The following is a 16,893-nucleotide window of genomic DNA, read 5'->3' as shown; positions in this document are numbered from 1 at the left end:
TTCTTTCTTCAGTAAAACACTAACACTTCTAAAGATTTGTAGAAGAATATCTCAGCTCTGTAGGTCAAATGCAAGTGAATGTAACCAAGTGAATAGTGACTTTAAAGCACAAAAGCAGCTTACAAGTAATGAATAAGACTCCGGGGGTAGTATCCATGTCTTCAGAAGTGATCCAATCAGTTTTGGATGTCAACAGACCAAACTCCTTTTAAATTATAAATCTTGACATCAGCAGATCATGATTTCAAGCTCAATTACACTTTCTAGCTCCATATTACGCTCTGCTCATAGAGATTGCAACTGCAAGATGTTCACTGAAATAAAATAAGTTACATTTTGGTCTGTTCTCACCCAAATCAGATTGGATCACTTCAGAAGACATGGGTTTTACCACTGGAGTCATATGGATTACTTTTATGCTGCCTTTATGTACTTTTTAGAGCTTCAAACATTTAGGTCACCATTCACGTGCATTGTATGGACCTTCAGAGCAGAGATATTCTTCTAAAATTCTTCATTTGTGTTCTCCAGAAGAAAGAAAATCAAACACATCTGGGATGGCATGAGGGTGAGTAAATGATGAGAGAATTTTCTTTTTTGGGTGAACTATACCCTATGCAGAACTATTTTCTGTAGGTAGTTCAAAGCTGTCTTGGAAGAGTTTCAAGAACAGATTCAGAACAACTACCATGTTCTCTGCATAGCTCAAACAAAAATATCTCAGACAAAAAGGGAAAATGCATCTCATCCTTTGGGTGACTTCAAAACATCACAAACACACTTCCAAACAAGGCAAGACATTTGTAAAAGTGCATTGTCATCATTTGTCACTTGACTAATTACTGCAGAATATGATAGTTCAGTTGGCTACGACAGCTCTGAGCACAAGGAGCTGAGTGGAGGAATAGAAGGGAGGGAGAATGAGAAAGATGCTGAATATTTGTGCATGGGTTGAGGTCAAAGTTCATGATCCATCATTGACTTAGGAGGGAGGGGGTAGTCAGAAAAAGAGCTTTGCTTTGACATGGGAAAGGAAGATATTTGAAAGACAAGGATAAGCATGACCAAATAATGGTGTTTGACTTGTTAACACATTTAAAGGAATATTCTGGGTTTAATACAAGATAAAGGAATTTTCAGGATTCAATACAAGTCATGCGCAATCAACAGCATTTGTGGCATAATCTCTCTCCACACACACAAATTATAGGCTATAAAACATATTATACAACTTTTAAGGTCAATCGATCAGCATTTGTGGCATCACTGTTTTAAAAGTATAGCCACAAGACATAAACAATGTGCATGTAAACATGATTTTAGTGTGATAAAATCACTTGCTAACCTTTTCTGTGTAAAGTTAGCGCCATTTTTACAGCTTCATTGCCATAATGATGTAATGTCAATAAACCATAAAGTGACTGTAAAAATGTCAATTTAAACAACTTTACAGCTCAAATAATACATGAGTTTTAACAGAAGAATTAATGCAAGTGCTTTTATAAAATTATTAGTTTCACATTTCTGTTTAAACCCTCCAAAAATTTGCCCCATTCACTTTCATTGTGTCTCAATGAACCCGGAATATTTATATTCTTGATATCAAATATATCTAGTAGCAGCTGACTATTGGGGATTTATACAATAAGAATGACACAAATTTCTTTTCAAACCATGTTTTATTCCTAATATTAGATGTAGATACACAAACAAGTATTTTTCTTGTTAACATCATTAATGGGAAAAAAAAAAAAATGCTCCACAGCACACTTCCCCCAATTGGTGGGGTTTGGTATTACAGACGAGAAACTCAGCAGGAATAAACTGCAGTTTTTACACGAGGTGCAGTTGCAACAGCAGAATTAATTATAGTAATATTAATAATGAATTTTATAATAATAATAATAATAACAATAACATATAATAGTAATGATATTAACAACTCAGATTTAAAGTCAGAGGAATGGAATTTATATTCTTTAAAATATGGTTCTTCAATGAGTTTGGTGGGATTATTTTTGAAGACGCATTATAATGTTGCACAATATACTACTACTGGATCTGGAAAAAAAGATGCTTAAAAACAATATTTTATCTAATTTAATGCCCAGCACTATGAGGAAACGCTCTCTCCTACTGAGAGATGAGTTTCCCTCTTAGAACGGACTGTATAAATGTATTGCAATAAAATTATCATTAATTCTCCATTTGCCCAAAAATTTCACTAACCAGAACTTTGAAATTCACAGAAATCTACTCTCTTCTCTGGATTCTTATATTCCACAATGCAACTATCCATCTAGCCAGTGTAAAACATCCCAACTTGACAGAACTAAAAAAAAGATGAGGGGAAGACTAGAAATTTGTAACAAAGAGAAAAATAATAGGAAAGAAAATCAACAGCGCAAATAAGTGAGACAAAAATTGTAAACCAGTGCATCTTGGAACTGATCTCGGGAAACAACTAAAAGTAGTGACTAAATTCAGTAGCACATACAGTCTCAAACTTATCTGCATGTAGGATCAGGCTAAACAAATCCCAATTCTCAATGACAGTGTTCAGTGAGCAAAATCACTAGTCTACAACTAGATTTTTCAACCTCAGTGACACTTTTATTCTTTAGGGAGGAGAACATCTGATCTGATCAGAATACATTTTAAGTTTGTTTTGGTGACATTCTCCCATCAATGAAATCTGGAAAGATGGTTATTGGCTGTTTTAGAAGGCTGGAACAGGATTAACATGGAGTCTTTATAATTTTGCGTCACATCAAACATCACAGAAAAAAGGCAGGTTTCTGTTTACCCCTTAAATGAATCTCCAAAAAAAAAAAAAAAAAGAAAAAGATGATTGGCATGGACAATTGCGTAAGAGTGTACACTGCTTTATACTCCACTCATCTCAGAGGAAGGGGCTTCATTGTATGACATCAAAAACCTCATAAAAAACAATAGTATCAACACACCAAGGCAAGCTTTCTCACAATCATAGACTGAAAAATCTTTATCCTACAAAAATACTGATTTCATGCCACAGTGGGTACATTTGTATCCTACATGTCATGCTCTTGAATAACTGCAAAAGTATGTTTGAAATCTAGTCTGGTCAATTGTAATGGATCCTGCCTTATGTTACTTTGCTGTTACCAGGAGATAATTCCTTCCTGCCCCGCAAGTATAAAACCTGCAATTATATAATTAATTATGCTGTAAAAATGTCACATTCCTCCAAGGAAGATAATCTCATCTTCTAACTCATACTCTTACAAATAAAGGGAGCAGATTATCTCATTCACCATGAAGGGGGAAAAAACTGTTGATTTGGTCCACATAAGAATGCCAAAGTCATTTTGTGTCACATTCAGAGTTTTTAAGCACATTCACAATTGATACACCTGAAAGCAACTTCTTTTGTGTATACATGTACGCAGGCACACACACACACACACCCACACACACATAAAAAACAGCATCAACCTTCAAGAGCATCACTGACACTAATCCCTAATTCAGCAATCAGAAAAGATGCTAATCCATATAAAAATATGTCAAGTGTAAGGTTAAGAGAGAGAAAAACATGTGCATGTGTACGCCTGTGTGTGACTGGTAAAACTGACGCCTGAGAATCAATACGAAAAACTCTTTAATAGGAAACTTGGTCGTCTACATATTGAAATCAAACCATCAAGAATGAAAATATATGCCCCTCCTCACAATTCTTTGTAAGATTAATGTTGGCTTGTGCAAGGGATTCTTGTGTTTTGTCTGTATGCTTTAGAGCAAGAGTAAACCAAAGTCCAAACCACAGCATCACACCTCAAATTCCAATTTTCACATCAACACTGTCTTTTCAGCAACAGATGAGTTTAAGGGAACAGATGAACTAATGAAAAAGCCACACAACCCATTGATCTCAAAGTATCACTCAATCAGAATTAAAGAGGGAGAACAGAGAAACTGAGCTCATAGATAAAATAAAACTAAAACCATTATAAATAGTTTTTTCCTCTTAAACTTGCAAGCCAAAAATAACTATACTTTTTTTTATAAAACACAGTCATATCTAGTAAAATAAACAAATGCAAAAATGGTCAGTTAGAAGAGCATGTCGTAGACCAGTGCAAACCTTTGACCCATGGCCGTTTTTTTTTGTTGCTTTGCCCTCTCTGAACGTGACCCTTACCACCAACTATACTTACTATTTTTTTTAAATAATAAATTTTAAATGGACTCAGAAATGCAAATAAACAATATTAATAGTAGCAATAACAATTAAATCTTTAGTTTTGCCAAAGCAATTCCAAAAAAGGATTGTGGTCCTTCACAAAGAAAGTGAGAAGTTGAAATTGAGACAGAAAAACTAAATGATCAGGGGAAAACAATAACAACAGCACTCTTGGTCTTTCAAACATTAAAGTATGGAAATGCTATCTAGTGCAAAGCTAAAATTATTTTGAGGAAAAAAAAAAGTGAAGAGAAAACTAGTCAAATTGAAAGGTATGAGCTGAACTTTCACAAAGCCTCTACTGCGTTGGCTCTTGTTCTGGGAGTTGGTCTTAGTCAGAAATGTCACTCCCTCCTCTCCAGGGAAGCCCTGGCACTTCAGGCCAAAAGTGCCACGATAGCTAAGATGCGAAATTAAACAAGATCCATGTGTGAAATGAGCTGAATAAAACTAAATTGAGTTGAAGAATGTAAAAAATTTATCACATTGTGACATGCGAGTTTGCTTCTCCATTTCTACCATTTTCAGTTTCTTTTGAGTGTTGACAAACTTCCCTCATTGTGGAGATCTGTGACATATTTGGGTGCTTATTTCTTCTTGCCAAAGAAACTGAAGCGTTTTTCACGGTCTCTCTCTTTGCCTTCTTTGTTGCGCATGACCACACCTCCTGCCTCGCCCGAGCTGGGAGAGATAGGTGGCATGGTCATTGCCCGACTCAGACCCCGTGTGCCACCCGGTGAACGTTCGTCAGATGACATGGATGTTTGGATTGCTTGAATCCATGAACTCATTTCAGCCTGGGGGAGAGAAAGATAGTATTACAATATGAAATTGTCAGGACACAGGAACATCTTTTACCGAAACTTTATGTAAAAATATAATCCTTTCATTTTTGGAAAAACTCACCTCATCCTTTGCTTGAAACAAGAACTCCTTTCCATCTCCAAGCCTGTAAAAATGTAAATACTGGTCACATGCTAATATTTTTACAGAATCGTATTATTTAGGGTATTTGCGGTTTAAATTTTTTTTAATACTGATAACAACTATTTCCCCATCTCATTCTCACCTAAGTTTAAATACGTGTTTCCTCTTCTTGTAGTCATGGGCAACCTCACAGACAGCCTCATTGAGGCTGATGGGAACTTCTCCATGGTAAGGGATTCCATTTGAGGCACTTTTGTTGTCCTTATAGAAGCCCATACTGCCTTTACGTAATACACAATACACATTCTGCCACGATCTTAAAATGCAGAGAAAGGGAACACCATTAGTCTTTAACATCTCAGTAATGCCTTTTCAAATTGCACATTCACTCAGTAAAACTACAATGGACCTTTTTCAGTGCAGCGCCATCTTTAATTTTTGATTGGAATGATACAGAAGCTGTGAGGGATAGACCTACGGTCTCTTAAATGGGTTATACTCATAGCTATCTATACATACTGTAGATCCCTTATTAGTAGTTGTTATATGAACAGCGATACGTTGGCGCGACTGCCATATTGGAAAGGTCAAGAGCCGTCCGTCAACACATGAAAGTAAACTGACAGATATGGTCTGCAACAATCTTGAGTCTTTTCCAGAAAACTTTCAGATGATCTGATTTTCCATAAACATTGGGCAATATTTAGATGATATAAAATTCCTGACTTAACTTCTAAAACTGCAAATAAAGTCCTCTTCAATTGAATATATCTTTGCAAACACATTGAAAATTAGCACCCAGTCTCTCATTGTATGATGAACTGTTTCCACAAAAAAGCTGTTAATGCAGCAGTCTGAGGCTTCTTCTCTATTCAAGATGAACCTTCACCCCAGTAAGGATATCTCTGTACATTGCTGCATTCATCTTTCCCTCGATCCAGACTAGTTTCCCAGTTCCTGTCGCTGAAAAACATCCCCACAGCATAATGCTGCCACCACCATGCTTCACTGTATGGATGGTTTTTGGCCAGGTGATGAGTGGTGCCTGGTTTCCTCCAGACATGACGCTTGCCATTCAGGCCAAAGAGATTCTTTGTTTCATCAGACCAGATAATTTTGTTTCTCATGGTCTGAGAGTCCTTCAGGTGCCTTTTGGCAAACTCCAGGCGAGCTGTCATGTGCCTTTTACTGAGGAGTGGCTTCCGTCTGGCCACTCTACCATACAGGCCTGATTGGTGGAGTGCTGCAGAGAAGGTTGTTCTTCTGGAAGGTTCTACTCTCTCCACAGAGAAACGCTGGAGCTCTGTCAGAGTGACCATCGGGTTCTTGGTCACCTCCCTGACTAAGGCCCTTCTCACCCGATCACTCAGTTTGGCCGGGCGGCCAGCTCTAGGAAGAGTCCTGGTGGTTCCAAACTTCTTCCATCTACGGATGACGGAGGTCACTGATGACATTAATTGTGCTCATTGGGACCTTCAATGCTGCAGTAATTTTTCTGTACCCTTCCCCAGATCTGTGCCTCGATACAATCCTGTCTCGGAGGTCTACAGACAATTCCTTTGACTTCATGGCTTGGTTTGTGCTCTGACATGCACTGTTAACTGTGGGACCTTATATAGACAGGTGTGTGCCTTTCCAAATCATGTCCATTCAACTGAACTTACCACAAGTGGACTCCAATCAAGTTGTTGTATCATCTTGAGGATGATCAGTGGAAACAGGATGCACCTGAGCTAAATTTTGAGTGTCATGGCTGTGACTACTTATGCACATGTGATTTTTATGTTTTTTATTTTGAATAAATTTGCAAAGATTTCAAACAAACTTCTTTCATGTTGTCATTATGGGGTATTGTTTGTAGAATTTTGAGGAAAATAATGAATTTAAATCAATTTTGGCATAAGGCTGTAACATAACAAAATGTGGAAAAAATGAAGCGCTGTGAATACTTTCCAGATGCACTTTAACATGTGATGTGGTTTTATACAGCTTTTTATAATGTACGTCACCAGTCTATCCCTAACAGCCTCGTTTTCATTCATGAAAAAATTTAACTCAGCAAGACCCATCTTCTTTCCATTAGCTCTTGTCATTTATCTGCTTCCAGTTTTACCTGGTGGCTGCTTTTTTGCTGTGCGAATCCATTTCCTGTTTCCTGCAGAGCATGCCCTCCATTGCTTCTGTGGCCGCCTCTGCTCCTCCTCGGCCTGGCAGTGTTGCTGAAGGGTCTTGCCGTGATGCTGAGTCCAGACCACTGTCACGGCCTGGACCGTTTACAGACTCCGATTCTGATCCCTGGTTGACAAAAACATGCTACAATTAGACCTAAAATGGGACACTTTTAATTAGGAGACTTCTAAAATAATGCTTAGGTCACTAAGGTCACTGCTGTGCTGCTAAATACTACTGTTATTCATTAAATACTTTATCCATGGCCTGTATAACTTGTTTACTATGTTACATGCACATTCTGAAATTGCATGTTACATATTAATCAGCAGGCTGAAAACTTACTTTAAACTATTCATACATTTAAAATACGAGTATATTCTATCTAAAATAACTTTACCTTATTAGAAATTAAGAAATAAATAGATAGAATGAAAGAAAGTTAAAGGGTTAAGGGATGTTCAGCCCAGATGTTTCTTCATGACAATCTCAATTGTAAAATACAAAGATGTAAGCATTAACTGAAATACAAACAATGCATTCCTACCGCATATTTTGTCATTTAGAACACATCCAAATGAAAATCCTAACTCAGTAAGCATAATATGAACATGCACACAAAGGAAAGCAAAAGGCACACTTAAAGGAGGCTTTCACACTGGCAGTTTAGTTCAAAATGGAGCACGGTTCACATGAAAAATTGGTAATGTGAAAGCTGTTTTGCGGACCGGGCAGTGGACCGTGGTACTGAACACAAGACTACCTGTAAAAGGTGGTCTGAGTTTGGTTGCAAGGGAACTGTGGTGTGGTTCCCCTGAGTGAAAAGTCAACCGGTCCGGGTCCTCACTTGTTTAGGAAGTAAAATTACTTGCGCATGTGTTTTTGCTGATTTCAGCATGATGACATCATCAGTTGCACAGAAACAATCACCATGAGAGGCAGGGGAACGTTGTGGGATGCAGAAGTGGTGAGGTGCCTTTTATATAGGTGCGTGAGCGAGAGTGCAATCAGCTGTGTCCTCAAAAAAGATTGTTTGTGAGCATCAGATTTGGTCTCCTTATCCTGGACATGTAAAATGGCTGAATTATGGCATGCGACGCACAGAGGCGCACTGTTTTATTCACTCTGCTGTGCATAATGACGTCAGATTAATAAAAAACACAAATATGGTGACCCCTGTCATGTTTTCCATCACATGCACGTTTGTGATGACGGAAAAGCTGCGGGTTTGACAGAATCATACGCAAGTCTGAAAACAGACCAACGTTGCGGGGGCGCCGTGAAAAATCACGCTCAGATTCAGACCGCAGCAAACCTGCCCAGTTTGGAAACCACCATAGACAAACACAACACCAAAAAATGCAACAACAACACTGGCATGTTACTCCAAGGACAAACTAGGGGTAGTACGGGAAAGCAAAGGTAATGGGAGTATAATAATGAACTAGCAATTCCACAAGACACTGGGACACATCTACCTACAAGTTCCACAAAATCTAGCCTATATTTTTGTATTCCAAGCCAAACAAGAACTTTACATACAATGTAAGGAAACATTGTTGCTTAAAATAAAAAAAAAGCTACTAGCCTTAGAGAAAAATAAAATCCGATGAGACTGAAGGAAATAAAAAAGAAAGACATTACATTCTGTATGAGTTGGATTAATAGGGAATATTAGTTCATGATGCACCCCAACAATCATGACAAACTCACACTAGCTACAATACAAAGAAATGTCCGCTGGCTACAACAACAAAACTTTACTACAGAGAAAAAAAGTTGCTCAATAACATCAGCACATATAAATTTGATTTGAACTGGGAAACTGTGTGATAAAGTGCATCCCAAACACTGATGTTGAAGCTCAGTCATAAGCAAACAAATCTTTTACAAGTTAAAATATTACAGTAGCCAAATAGAAGAAAAACATACAAAACAAACAACGATCCATTGACAGCAATTGAAAGCAACAGAGCGTTTTGGCCCTCTAGCAGGTGTGGTATAGCTGCCGCCATGCTGCTAGGCAGTTGGGTTGTTAAGCACAAGCAGTGATGGGGCAGCGATGCTACACTACGGCTAAAGGCTGGCGCTACATAGTTAGTACTCACACGCTCCTGTGCCTTGTGTGGTTTAGGCACAGGCTTAGAAACTTGGTTAGATTGAGGTTTAGTCTCTGGGTTAGGTTCAGGTTTCTTGAGTTCAGATACTGAGACCGATAATGACTGCAGATAAGAGATGTCACAAGAATATGTGTTAACATATGAGTGCGTATGTTAGAATTAGTATTTGTGTGTGTTGAAAGATTGTTCTGACATTTAAAAGAACATCCACAGAATAAGACTACGAAAACATACTAGTCGTTTTGTTATACACTTGGGTGTTGCAACATTCTCACCACAGACACATTCTTCACGGACTCAAGAGTTAGATTAAGCTTATGCCAGGATATTTATATCAACAGAAAAAATTGAGAGGAACATGAAAAGGACACAGAACACACAACAAGACAGCACAATTGAGACCAAACTGTGATTTTTGTGTTGTGATGGGAATTTTAAAACCGTGTCTGCATACTAACATTTACACGTAAAATGTCTATGAAAGTGAAGGCATAACTGGATCAAATGTGGATTTGAGACAACAGAGTGGATTCATATCTGACCTGTGATGTGTCCTGGTCACTGTCGGCACCATTGACAGATACTGACTGGTTCAATGTCGTCTGGTCCAGACTCGTCCTTAAAAAGAAGCAATTGAGAAACATAAACATCTAAAATCAGAGAAAAAACAGAGAGTTACAAGGTAAAACAAAGAGAGGGTGGGATAAACAAACAAACACAAAAGGTAAGAGGTAGAAGCGAATGAAAAAAAATAACAATTCTCTAGTGATTACAAATCAGGTGTACAGGGCTTGGGTAGCTCAGCGATTAAAGATGCTGACTGCCACCACTGGAGTCACAGGTTCGAATCCAGGGCATGATGAGTGACTCCAGCCAGGTCTCATAAGCAACCAAATTGGCCCGGATGCTAGGGAGGGTAGAGTAACATGGGTTAACCACTTCGTGGTCGCTATAATGTGGTTCTCTCTCTCGGTGGGGCGCATGAAGCCTCCACAACACGCTATGTCTCCGCGGTAACATGCTCAACAAGTCACGTGATAAGATGCCCGGACTGATGTCTCAGACGTGGAGGCAACTGAGATTCGCCCTCTGCCACCCAGAGTCACTACATCAGTTAAACGTTTTAATGCAAAGACGAACCTGATGATAGATTTTATAAATTTGACTGATAAATGCACCCCATTTGTAACCTAATGCCCCCCTCGCTACTAATTTGCTCTCAGCGCCCCCTGGCATCCTTTAAACGCCCCCGTTGAGAACCCCTGAAAGGAATATTCCAGGTTCAATACAAGTTAAGCTCAATCGACAGCATTTGTGGCATAATGTTGATTACCACAAAAATGCATTTCAACTCGTCCCTTTTTTATTTACTGGCGGGTTTAAAGGCAGAAATGTGAAGCTTAAAATTTGATAAAAGCACTTACATTAATTATTCCGTTAAAACTCATGCATATTTAAGCTGTAAAATTGGCTATAACTGTACACAAAAAATATTTTATCACACCAAAATCATGTTAACACACATTGTTTATATCTTGTGACTATACTTTTGAAACAATGATTATTCACTTCCATTGTAAGTGCCTCACTGGAACCCATAATTTAGCTTTTTTTAAACAAAAGGAGGGACGACTCAAAATTAATTTTCATGGTTATCAATATCATGCCACAAATGCTATTGATTGAGCTTAACTTAAACTGAACCAGGAATATTCCTTTAAGGAGGTTATTAACAATTTCAATTTTAAGCCTATTAAACTGAAATTCCCAAGTAATTTCTTTATCGGTATAGTGCTTTTTACAATACATCACTTCAAAGAAATAATCACTTCAAAGCAGATTATGTCTTTATTGGATAAAGTTACTCAAGGAATACCCAAAAACCATAAAATGAAATACAAGCTCAGGTGTCTCATTAAAGGGAAAGGGAGCTACTTGTAAGTGTTTCTGTAAACATTCTGCAAATCTTTCCACTTGCAGTATCAATTGTTTTAAATTCAAAAGTAAATCATCGTAATAGTGACCACTTTAATAATATTTATGCTAATTTAATGCTAAATTATATCATGCATATTATTAGTGAAAAGGAACAAATGTCTGGTTTGGTGTCAATGAAGGGGTCCGTCATAGCCTTACTGATGTTGCTGTAAGGGTACATATAGGAAAACTCTGCTCTAGTTGAATATACTGATACAGTCTACATTTAAGGGGTCCGTCATAGCCTTACTAATGTTGCTGTAAGGGTACATATAGGAAAACTCTGCTCTAGTTGAATATACTGATACAGTCTACATTTAAGGGGTCCGTCATAGCCTTACTAATGTTGCTGTAAGGGTACATATAGGAAAACTCTGCTCTAGTTGAATATACTGATACAGTCTACATTTTTATACCTTGCAGCAGAATCGTTCAACTCAGACGGTACCACTTCCTCTACTGGAGGAGGTGTGGGAGGTCGCCGGGCTCTTTCTTCCTCTTCCCTTCTTCTTTGAATCTCCTGTTCCTCCAGCTAACACAGAAAATGAAATGAAATAGTGGAAAAATTAAAAAGACGAATAATGCCTTGAATGCATTTTTATTTGTGTGGGTCTGTATTTAACAAACCGTGGTGAGCTTCTCTAACAGTGTGAAGCGTTCTTCCCAGCCTGTTGCCAGTTTTTCAAAGGCTTCGTGGCGTTTGATGAGACTCTCGACCTCGTCTACATTAGATCCCAATTCTGCCGCCCTGACCAACGGCTCCTGCCCCACCAGCCATGACTCAGCCATGGACGCATCCCGGCTAAACTGTAACACCTCCAGAACTAACACACAGAAAAGAGTGCTTGTATACAGTATGAGCAATCACATATAGTGGACGTGTCACAAAGTCAGACAATTTCACAAATATAAATTTTTCTACATCTGAATCTGCTACCTTTGATGGACACCTCCTTAGTATGCCACTAGTGACAGAAATAAGCTTACTCCCACTCACCGATCTGTAAGTGGTCCATTTTCTCTTGCCACTTCTGATTAATTTCAGTGCGTTTGGCCTGAAGCTGAACCAATTTCTCTTGAATCTAGAAAATCACAAACATCCAACTTAAGACCTCATCACCTCAGGGAGTGTGTGTGTGTGTGTACATGTGGGCTTTCTTAGCTAACATGCAGTTGCTAATATGTTTAAATATTTATAAGTGTTTATATATCACATGTACAGCTCCATGCAGCATAACACAGTTGCATGCATGTGTTATCCTGCATGGTGCATAGAAAATATGCATGTGTTCCTTTTGAGTTACAGTGATTCGTAATGTGAAAGTGTGAATTAGTGGCTCTTCATTTGTATGAATTCCCAGAGAAAGAGAGACCTCATCGGAAGCATAGTGGTTGTTGTCCATGAGGGTGCATCCCATTTCGCTGCTAGAAGTGAAGCTGTCTGCTCTAGTCTCTATCTCTGACTTAATGTCCTGATGGTTGGCGATGACCAGACCAGCTGAAGAGACATCCCTACAACACACAAAGATAGCAACTCATAATTAATAAAACAACTCACCAGTTGTTTACCGGTACATACTTATAAATAGACCTTATCCGTGGTAAAGCCATGTTTGATTTTTGACATGAATGTAAACGAGGCTGTGAGGTATAAACTTACGGTTTCTTCAATGGCATCCACTGTAAAAAGCTTTATAAAGCTCCTAGATCATATCTTATTTTCCACAACTAATGTTTTATGGAGTATATTCTCTTCTAAAATTTCTTGGAAAGATGCTATTTTCCCAAATGTTACTTCAGCAGAATGATTCAAAATAGTTTAAACAACAGTACAACCCACTGAAGAGAGTGTAAGTCTATCCCTCACAGCCTCTGTGCCATTCCTATCAAAATTTTTAAATGAAGAAAAAATTCATCTAATTACATCATTCAAGTTATACTCTCCAAGTTATTTCTTATTAAATTGATACATAATTGCAATTTTGTGCGCTATATACAAAACATAATACTTAAAACTTTGTACAGTGGGGTCCATCGGAGTTCAGAGTCTTTCAACTGTATATGTATTATATGAAGAAAATTTATTTTACATTTTATGTCAGAAATGTTCTGATTTTCAATTTTCAAAATCCTCATCAATAAAACAATCCCATGTTTTCAATGTGGATTATTGTACCCCACTGTCTGTGCTGCAGTTGTCTGTATTGTTGTTCATGCAGACCTTACAGTATGTGTCACTGTGTGTGTGTGTGTGTTTGATTTAGACTTCACAATGTGTTTGTGTGTGCACATGAACCTCGGACTGTCATGTGACTGGATCTGTAAGTTTATTCCCTCCATCCACAGCATGAGATCTCTGACCATGTTTAAGAACCGGAACTTCTCAACAGTGTCCAACAGGAGCAGCCGTCTGGCTTGAGTGGCAGACTGAAGTCCCTCCCAGGCCTCTGTGACCGCACGCACGTGGCGTTGGATATCTTCAGCTTTCTCTCCTGCATACGATTTTTGCAGACGTGCTGCATCATCCTGCACCTGCATGACCTGCAGTGAAGGGGCAAATAATGATGGGTAAAAGAGGGAAAAGAGAGAAGCATAAGCCATTCAAACCGGATGCGTTTTTGTGTTGAGACAAAGAGCACAGGAAACACAAGTCTTAAGATGCGCTTTTAAAAGTTGCGTATTTACATAGATGAACAGTTAGAACCAGTGCAGATGGATGAAAGAATGCATCCAGTGTGAACAGCCCCTTAGAAGCACAAGCAAACACTCACTCTCACCTGCCCACTGAGTGCCTGCACATCATGTTCATAGGCTGTATGCTGTCTAAGCAGGTGCTGGACAGTGTTCAGGTCCCGCCCAAGTTTGGCCCCCGATAGCGTTTCCTCCTTCTCCCGTATGAGCCCCAGAGCTTCTCGGGCGTCCTGATGGAAGCGATGCAGCTCGTACGAGGCAGCCAGCATTTGTGTGCGTGTGTCGATGAGCTCTAGCAGGTCAGCCCAGGCCTCGTTGAGCCCATCCTTCCACTCGGCCACGCTGGCGTTCTCTGCATGACCTGACTCTATAAGTTCATCTGCCTGAGCATTTACTGCATCCACACGCTCCTGACCAATTGTGCTGGTGTCCCGTGCAAACTCCCGGAATTTATCACGCAACATCTGCAAGGTCGAGAAAGAACAGACAAAATATAAGATTATAACTGCATGGAACAATTCTTGTAGTTTTGTTTTTTCTGTAAACTTACTTTTGATATATTTCATAATATTCTATTCTAGGGCTATCTAGTAACTGGTTTAGACGCTGTACAGTGCATCTGGAAAGTATCGAGGCAGCTTTTCACTTTTTCCACATTTTATTACGTTACAGCCTTATTCCAAAATGGATTAAATTCATTATTTTCCACAAAATTCTACAAACAATACCCCATAATGACAACGTGAAAGAAGTTTGTTTGAAATCTTTGCAAATTTATTCAAAATAAAAAACATAAAAATCACATAAAAATCACATATACATAAGTATTCACAGCCTTCGCCATGACACTCAAAATTTAGCTCAGTTGCATCCTGTTTCCACTGATCATCCTTGAGATGTTTCTATAACTTGATTGGAGTCCACCTGTGGTAAATTCAGTTGATTGGACATGATTTGGAAAGGCACACACCTGTCTATATAAGGTCCCACAATTAACAGTGCACGTCAGAGCACAAACCAAGACAGGATTGTATCGAGGCACAGATCTGGGGAAGGGTACAGAAACATTTCTGCAGCATTGAAGGTCCCAATGAGCACAGTGAACTCCGTCATCCGTGAATGGAAGTTTGGAACCACGGAACCCACGGAACCACCAGGACTCTTCCTAGAGCTGGCCGCCCGGCCAAACTGAGCGATCGGGGGAGAAGGGCCTTAGTAAGGGAGGTGACCAAGAACCCCATGGTCACTCTGACAGAGCTCCAGTGTTTCTCTGCGGAGAGAGGAGAACCTTCTAGAAGAACAACCATCTCTGCAGCACTCCACCAATCAGGCCTGTATGGTAGAGTGGCCAGACAGAAGACACTCCTCAGTAAAAGGTACATGACCGCCCACCAGGAGTTTGCCAAAAGGCACCTGAAGGACTCTGATCATGAGAAACAAAATTCTCTGGTCTGATGAATCAAATATTGAACTTTTCAGACTGAACGGCAAGCATCATGTCATGAGGAACCCAGGCACCGCTCATCACCTGGCCAAAAAACATCACTACAGTGAAGCATGGTGGTGGCACCATCATGCTGTTGGGATGTTTTTCAGCGGCAGGAACTGGGAGACTAATCAGGATCGAGGGAAAGATGAATGCAGAAATGTACTGAGACATCCTTGATGAAAACCTGCTCCAGAGCGCTCTGGACCTCAGACTGGGGCGAAGGTTCATCTTCCAACAGGGCAACAACCCTAAGCACACAGCCAAGATAACAAAAGGAGTGGCTACGGGAAAACTCTGTGAATGAGTGGCCCAGACTTGAACCCGATTGAACATCTCTGGAGAGATCTGAAAATGGCTGTGCACCGATGCTCCCCATACAACCTGATGGAGCTTGAGAGGTCCTGCAAAGAAGAATGGGAGAAACTGCCCAAAAATAGGTGTGCCAAGCTTGTAGCTTGGCTGTGAATACTTACGTACATGAGATTTATTTTTAATTTTTAATACATTTCCAAAGATTTCAAACAAACTTCTTTCACGTTGTCATAATGGGGTATTGTTTGTAGAATTTTGAGGAAAATAATGAAGTTAATCAATTGTGGAATAAGGCTGTAACATAACAAAATGTGGAAAAAGTGAAGCGCTGTGAATACTTTCTGGATGCACTGTAGGGACCACTTCAATGAAGTGATTCATCTGAAGAATTTGACAAGTGTGACTGTGAGATGCTGTGAATATCTGTGACTGTGAGATGCTGTGAATATCTTGGCAAAAAAAACACAATTTTAAAAGGTCAAATATTTACTTTTTGGGTGAAATCAAAAAGCCTCAGTCACCTTTCGCTTTATTTGCATCTTTTTTTCAATACAATCAAAGTGAATGGTGAAAAAGACTAACATTCTGCCTAATCTCCTTTTGTCTGGAAGAAGAAAGAAATGCTTTTTTTTTTTTTTATCCAGAAGGAAAATATCTCCCTTAATTAAAGTTCAATACAAGTTAAGCTCAATCGACAGCATTTGTGGCATAATGTTGATTAACACACAAATTTATTTAGACTCGTCACTCCTTTTCTTAAAAAAAAAGCCCAAATCGGGGTTACAGTGAGGCACTTGCAATGTAAGTGAATGTGGTAAATTTTTGAGTTTAAAAAGGCAGAAATGTGAAGCTTATTATTTTATAAAAGCACTTGCATTCATTCTTCTGTTAAAACTAATGTATTATTTGAGCTGTAAAGTTGTTTACAGTCATTGTAGGGTTTGTTGACATTATATCGTCATGGCAACAAAGTTGTTAAATTG

General features: G+C 38.9%; 1 protein-coding gene across 2 annotated transcripts in view; it reads right to left on the bottom strand.

The window, feature by feature from the left end:
- Positions 1–1,666: 1,666 nt before the first annotated feature.
- Positions 1,667–16,893, bottom strand: part of LOC127639688 (spectrin beta chain, non-erythrocytic 1-like) — an 81,368-nt gene continuing 66,141 nt past the window's right edge. The window contains exons 30-41 of one of the 2 annotated variants that reach the window (XM_052121846.1): positions 14,196–14,573; positions 13,715–13,959; positions 12,792–12,930; positions 12,416–12,500; positions 12,046–12,242; positions 11,835–11,950; positions 9,984–10,059; positions 9,430–9,543; positions 7,266–7,447; positions 5,295–5,468; positions 5,132–5,174; positions 1,667–5,022 (exon numbers count right to left, since the gene is read on the bottom strand). In XM_052121846.1, coding sequence (XP_051977806.1) covers positions 4,813–5,022; positions 5,132–5,174; positions 5,295–5,468; positions 7,266–7,447; positions 9,430–9,543; positions 9,984–10,059; positions 11,835–11,950; positions 12,046–12,242; positions 12,416–12,500; positions 12,792–12,930; positions 13,715–13,959; positions 14,196–14,573 — 1,959 coding nt within the window. In that variant the 3' untranslated portion in view covers positions 1,667–4,812. The remainder of the gene's footprint in view (positions 5,023–5,131; positions 5,175–5,294; positions 5,469–7,265; positions 7,448–9,429; positions 9,544–9,983; positions 10,060–11,834; positions 11,951–12,045; positions 12,243–12,415; positions 12,501–12,791; positions 12,931–13,714; positions 13,960–14,195; positions 14,574–16,893) is intronic. The other variant, XM_052121854.1, reaches the window with a different exon arrangement.

The sequence above is a fragment of the Xyrauchen texanus genome, chromosome 4, assembly GCF_025860055.1.
Source record: "Xyrauchen texanus isolate HMW12.3.18 chromosome 4, RBS_HiC_50CHRs, whole genome shotgun sequence".
NCBI classification, from domain to species: domain Eukaryota; kingdom Metazoa; phylum Chordata; class Actinopteri; order Cypriniformes; family Catostomidae; genus Xyrauchen; species Xyrauchen texanus.
This window is presented reverse-complemented; position numbering and strand designations above follow the sequence as displayed.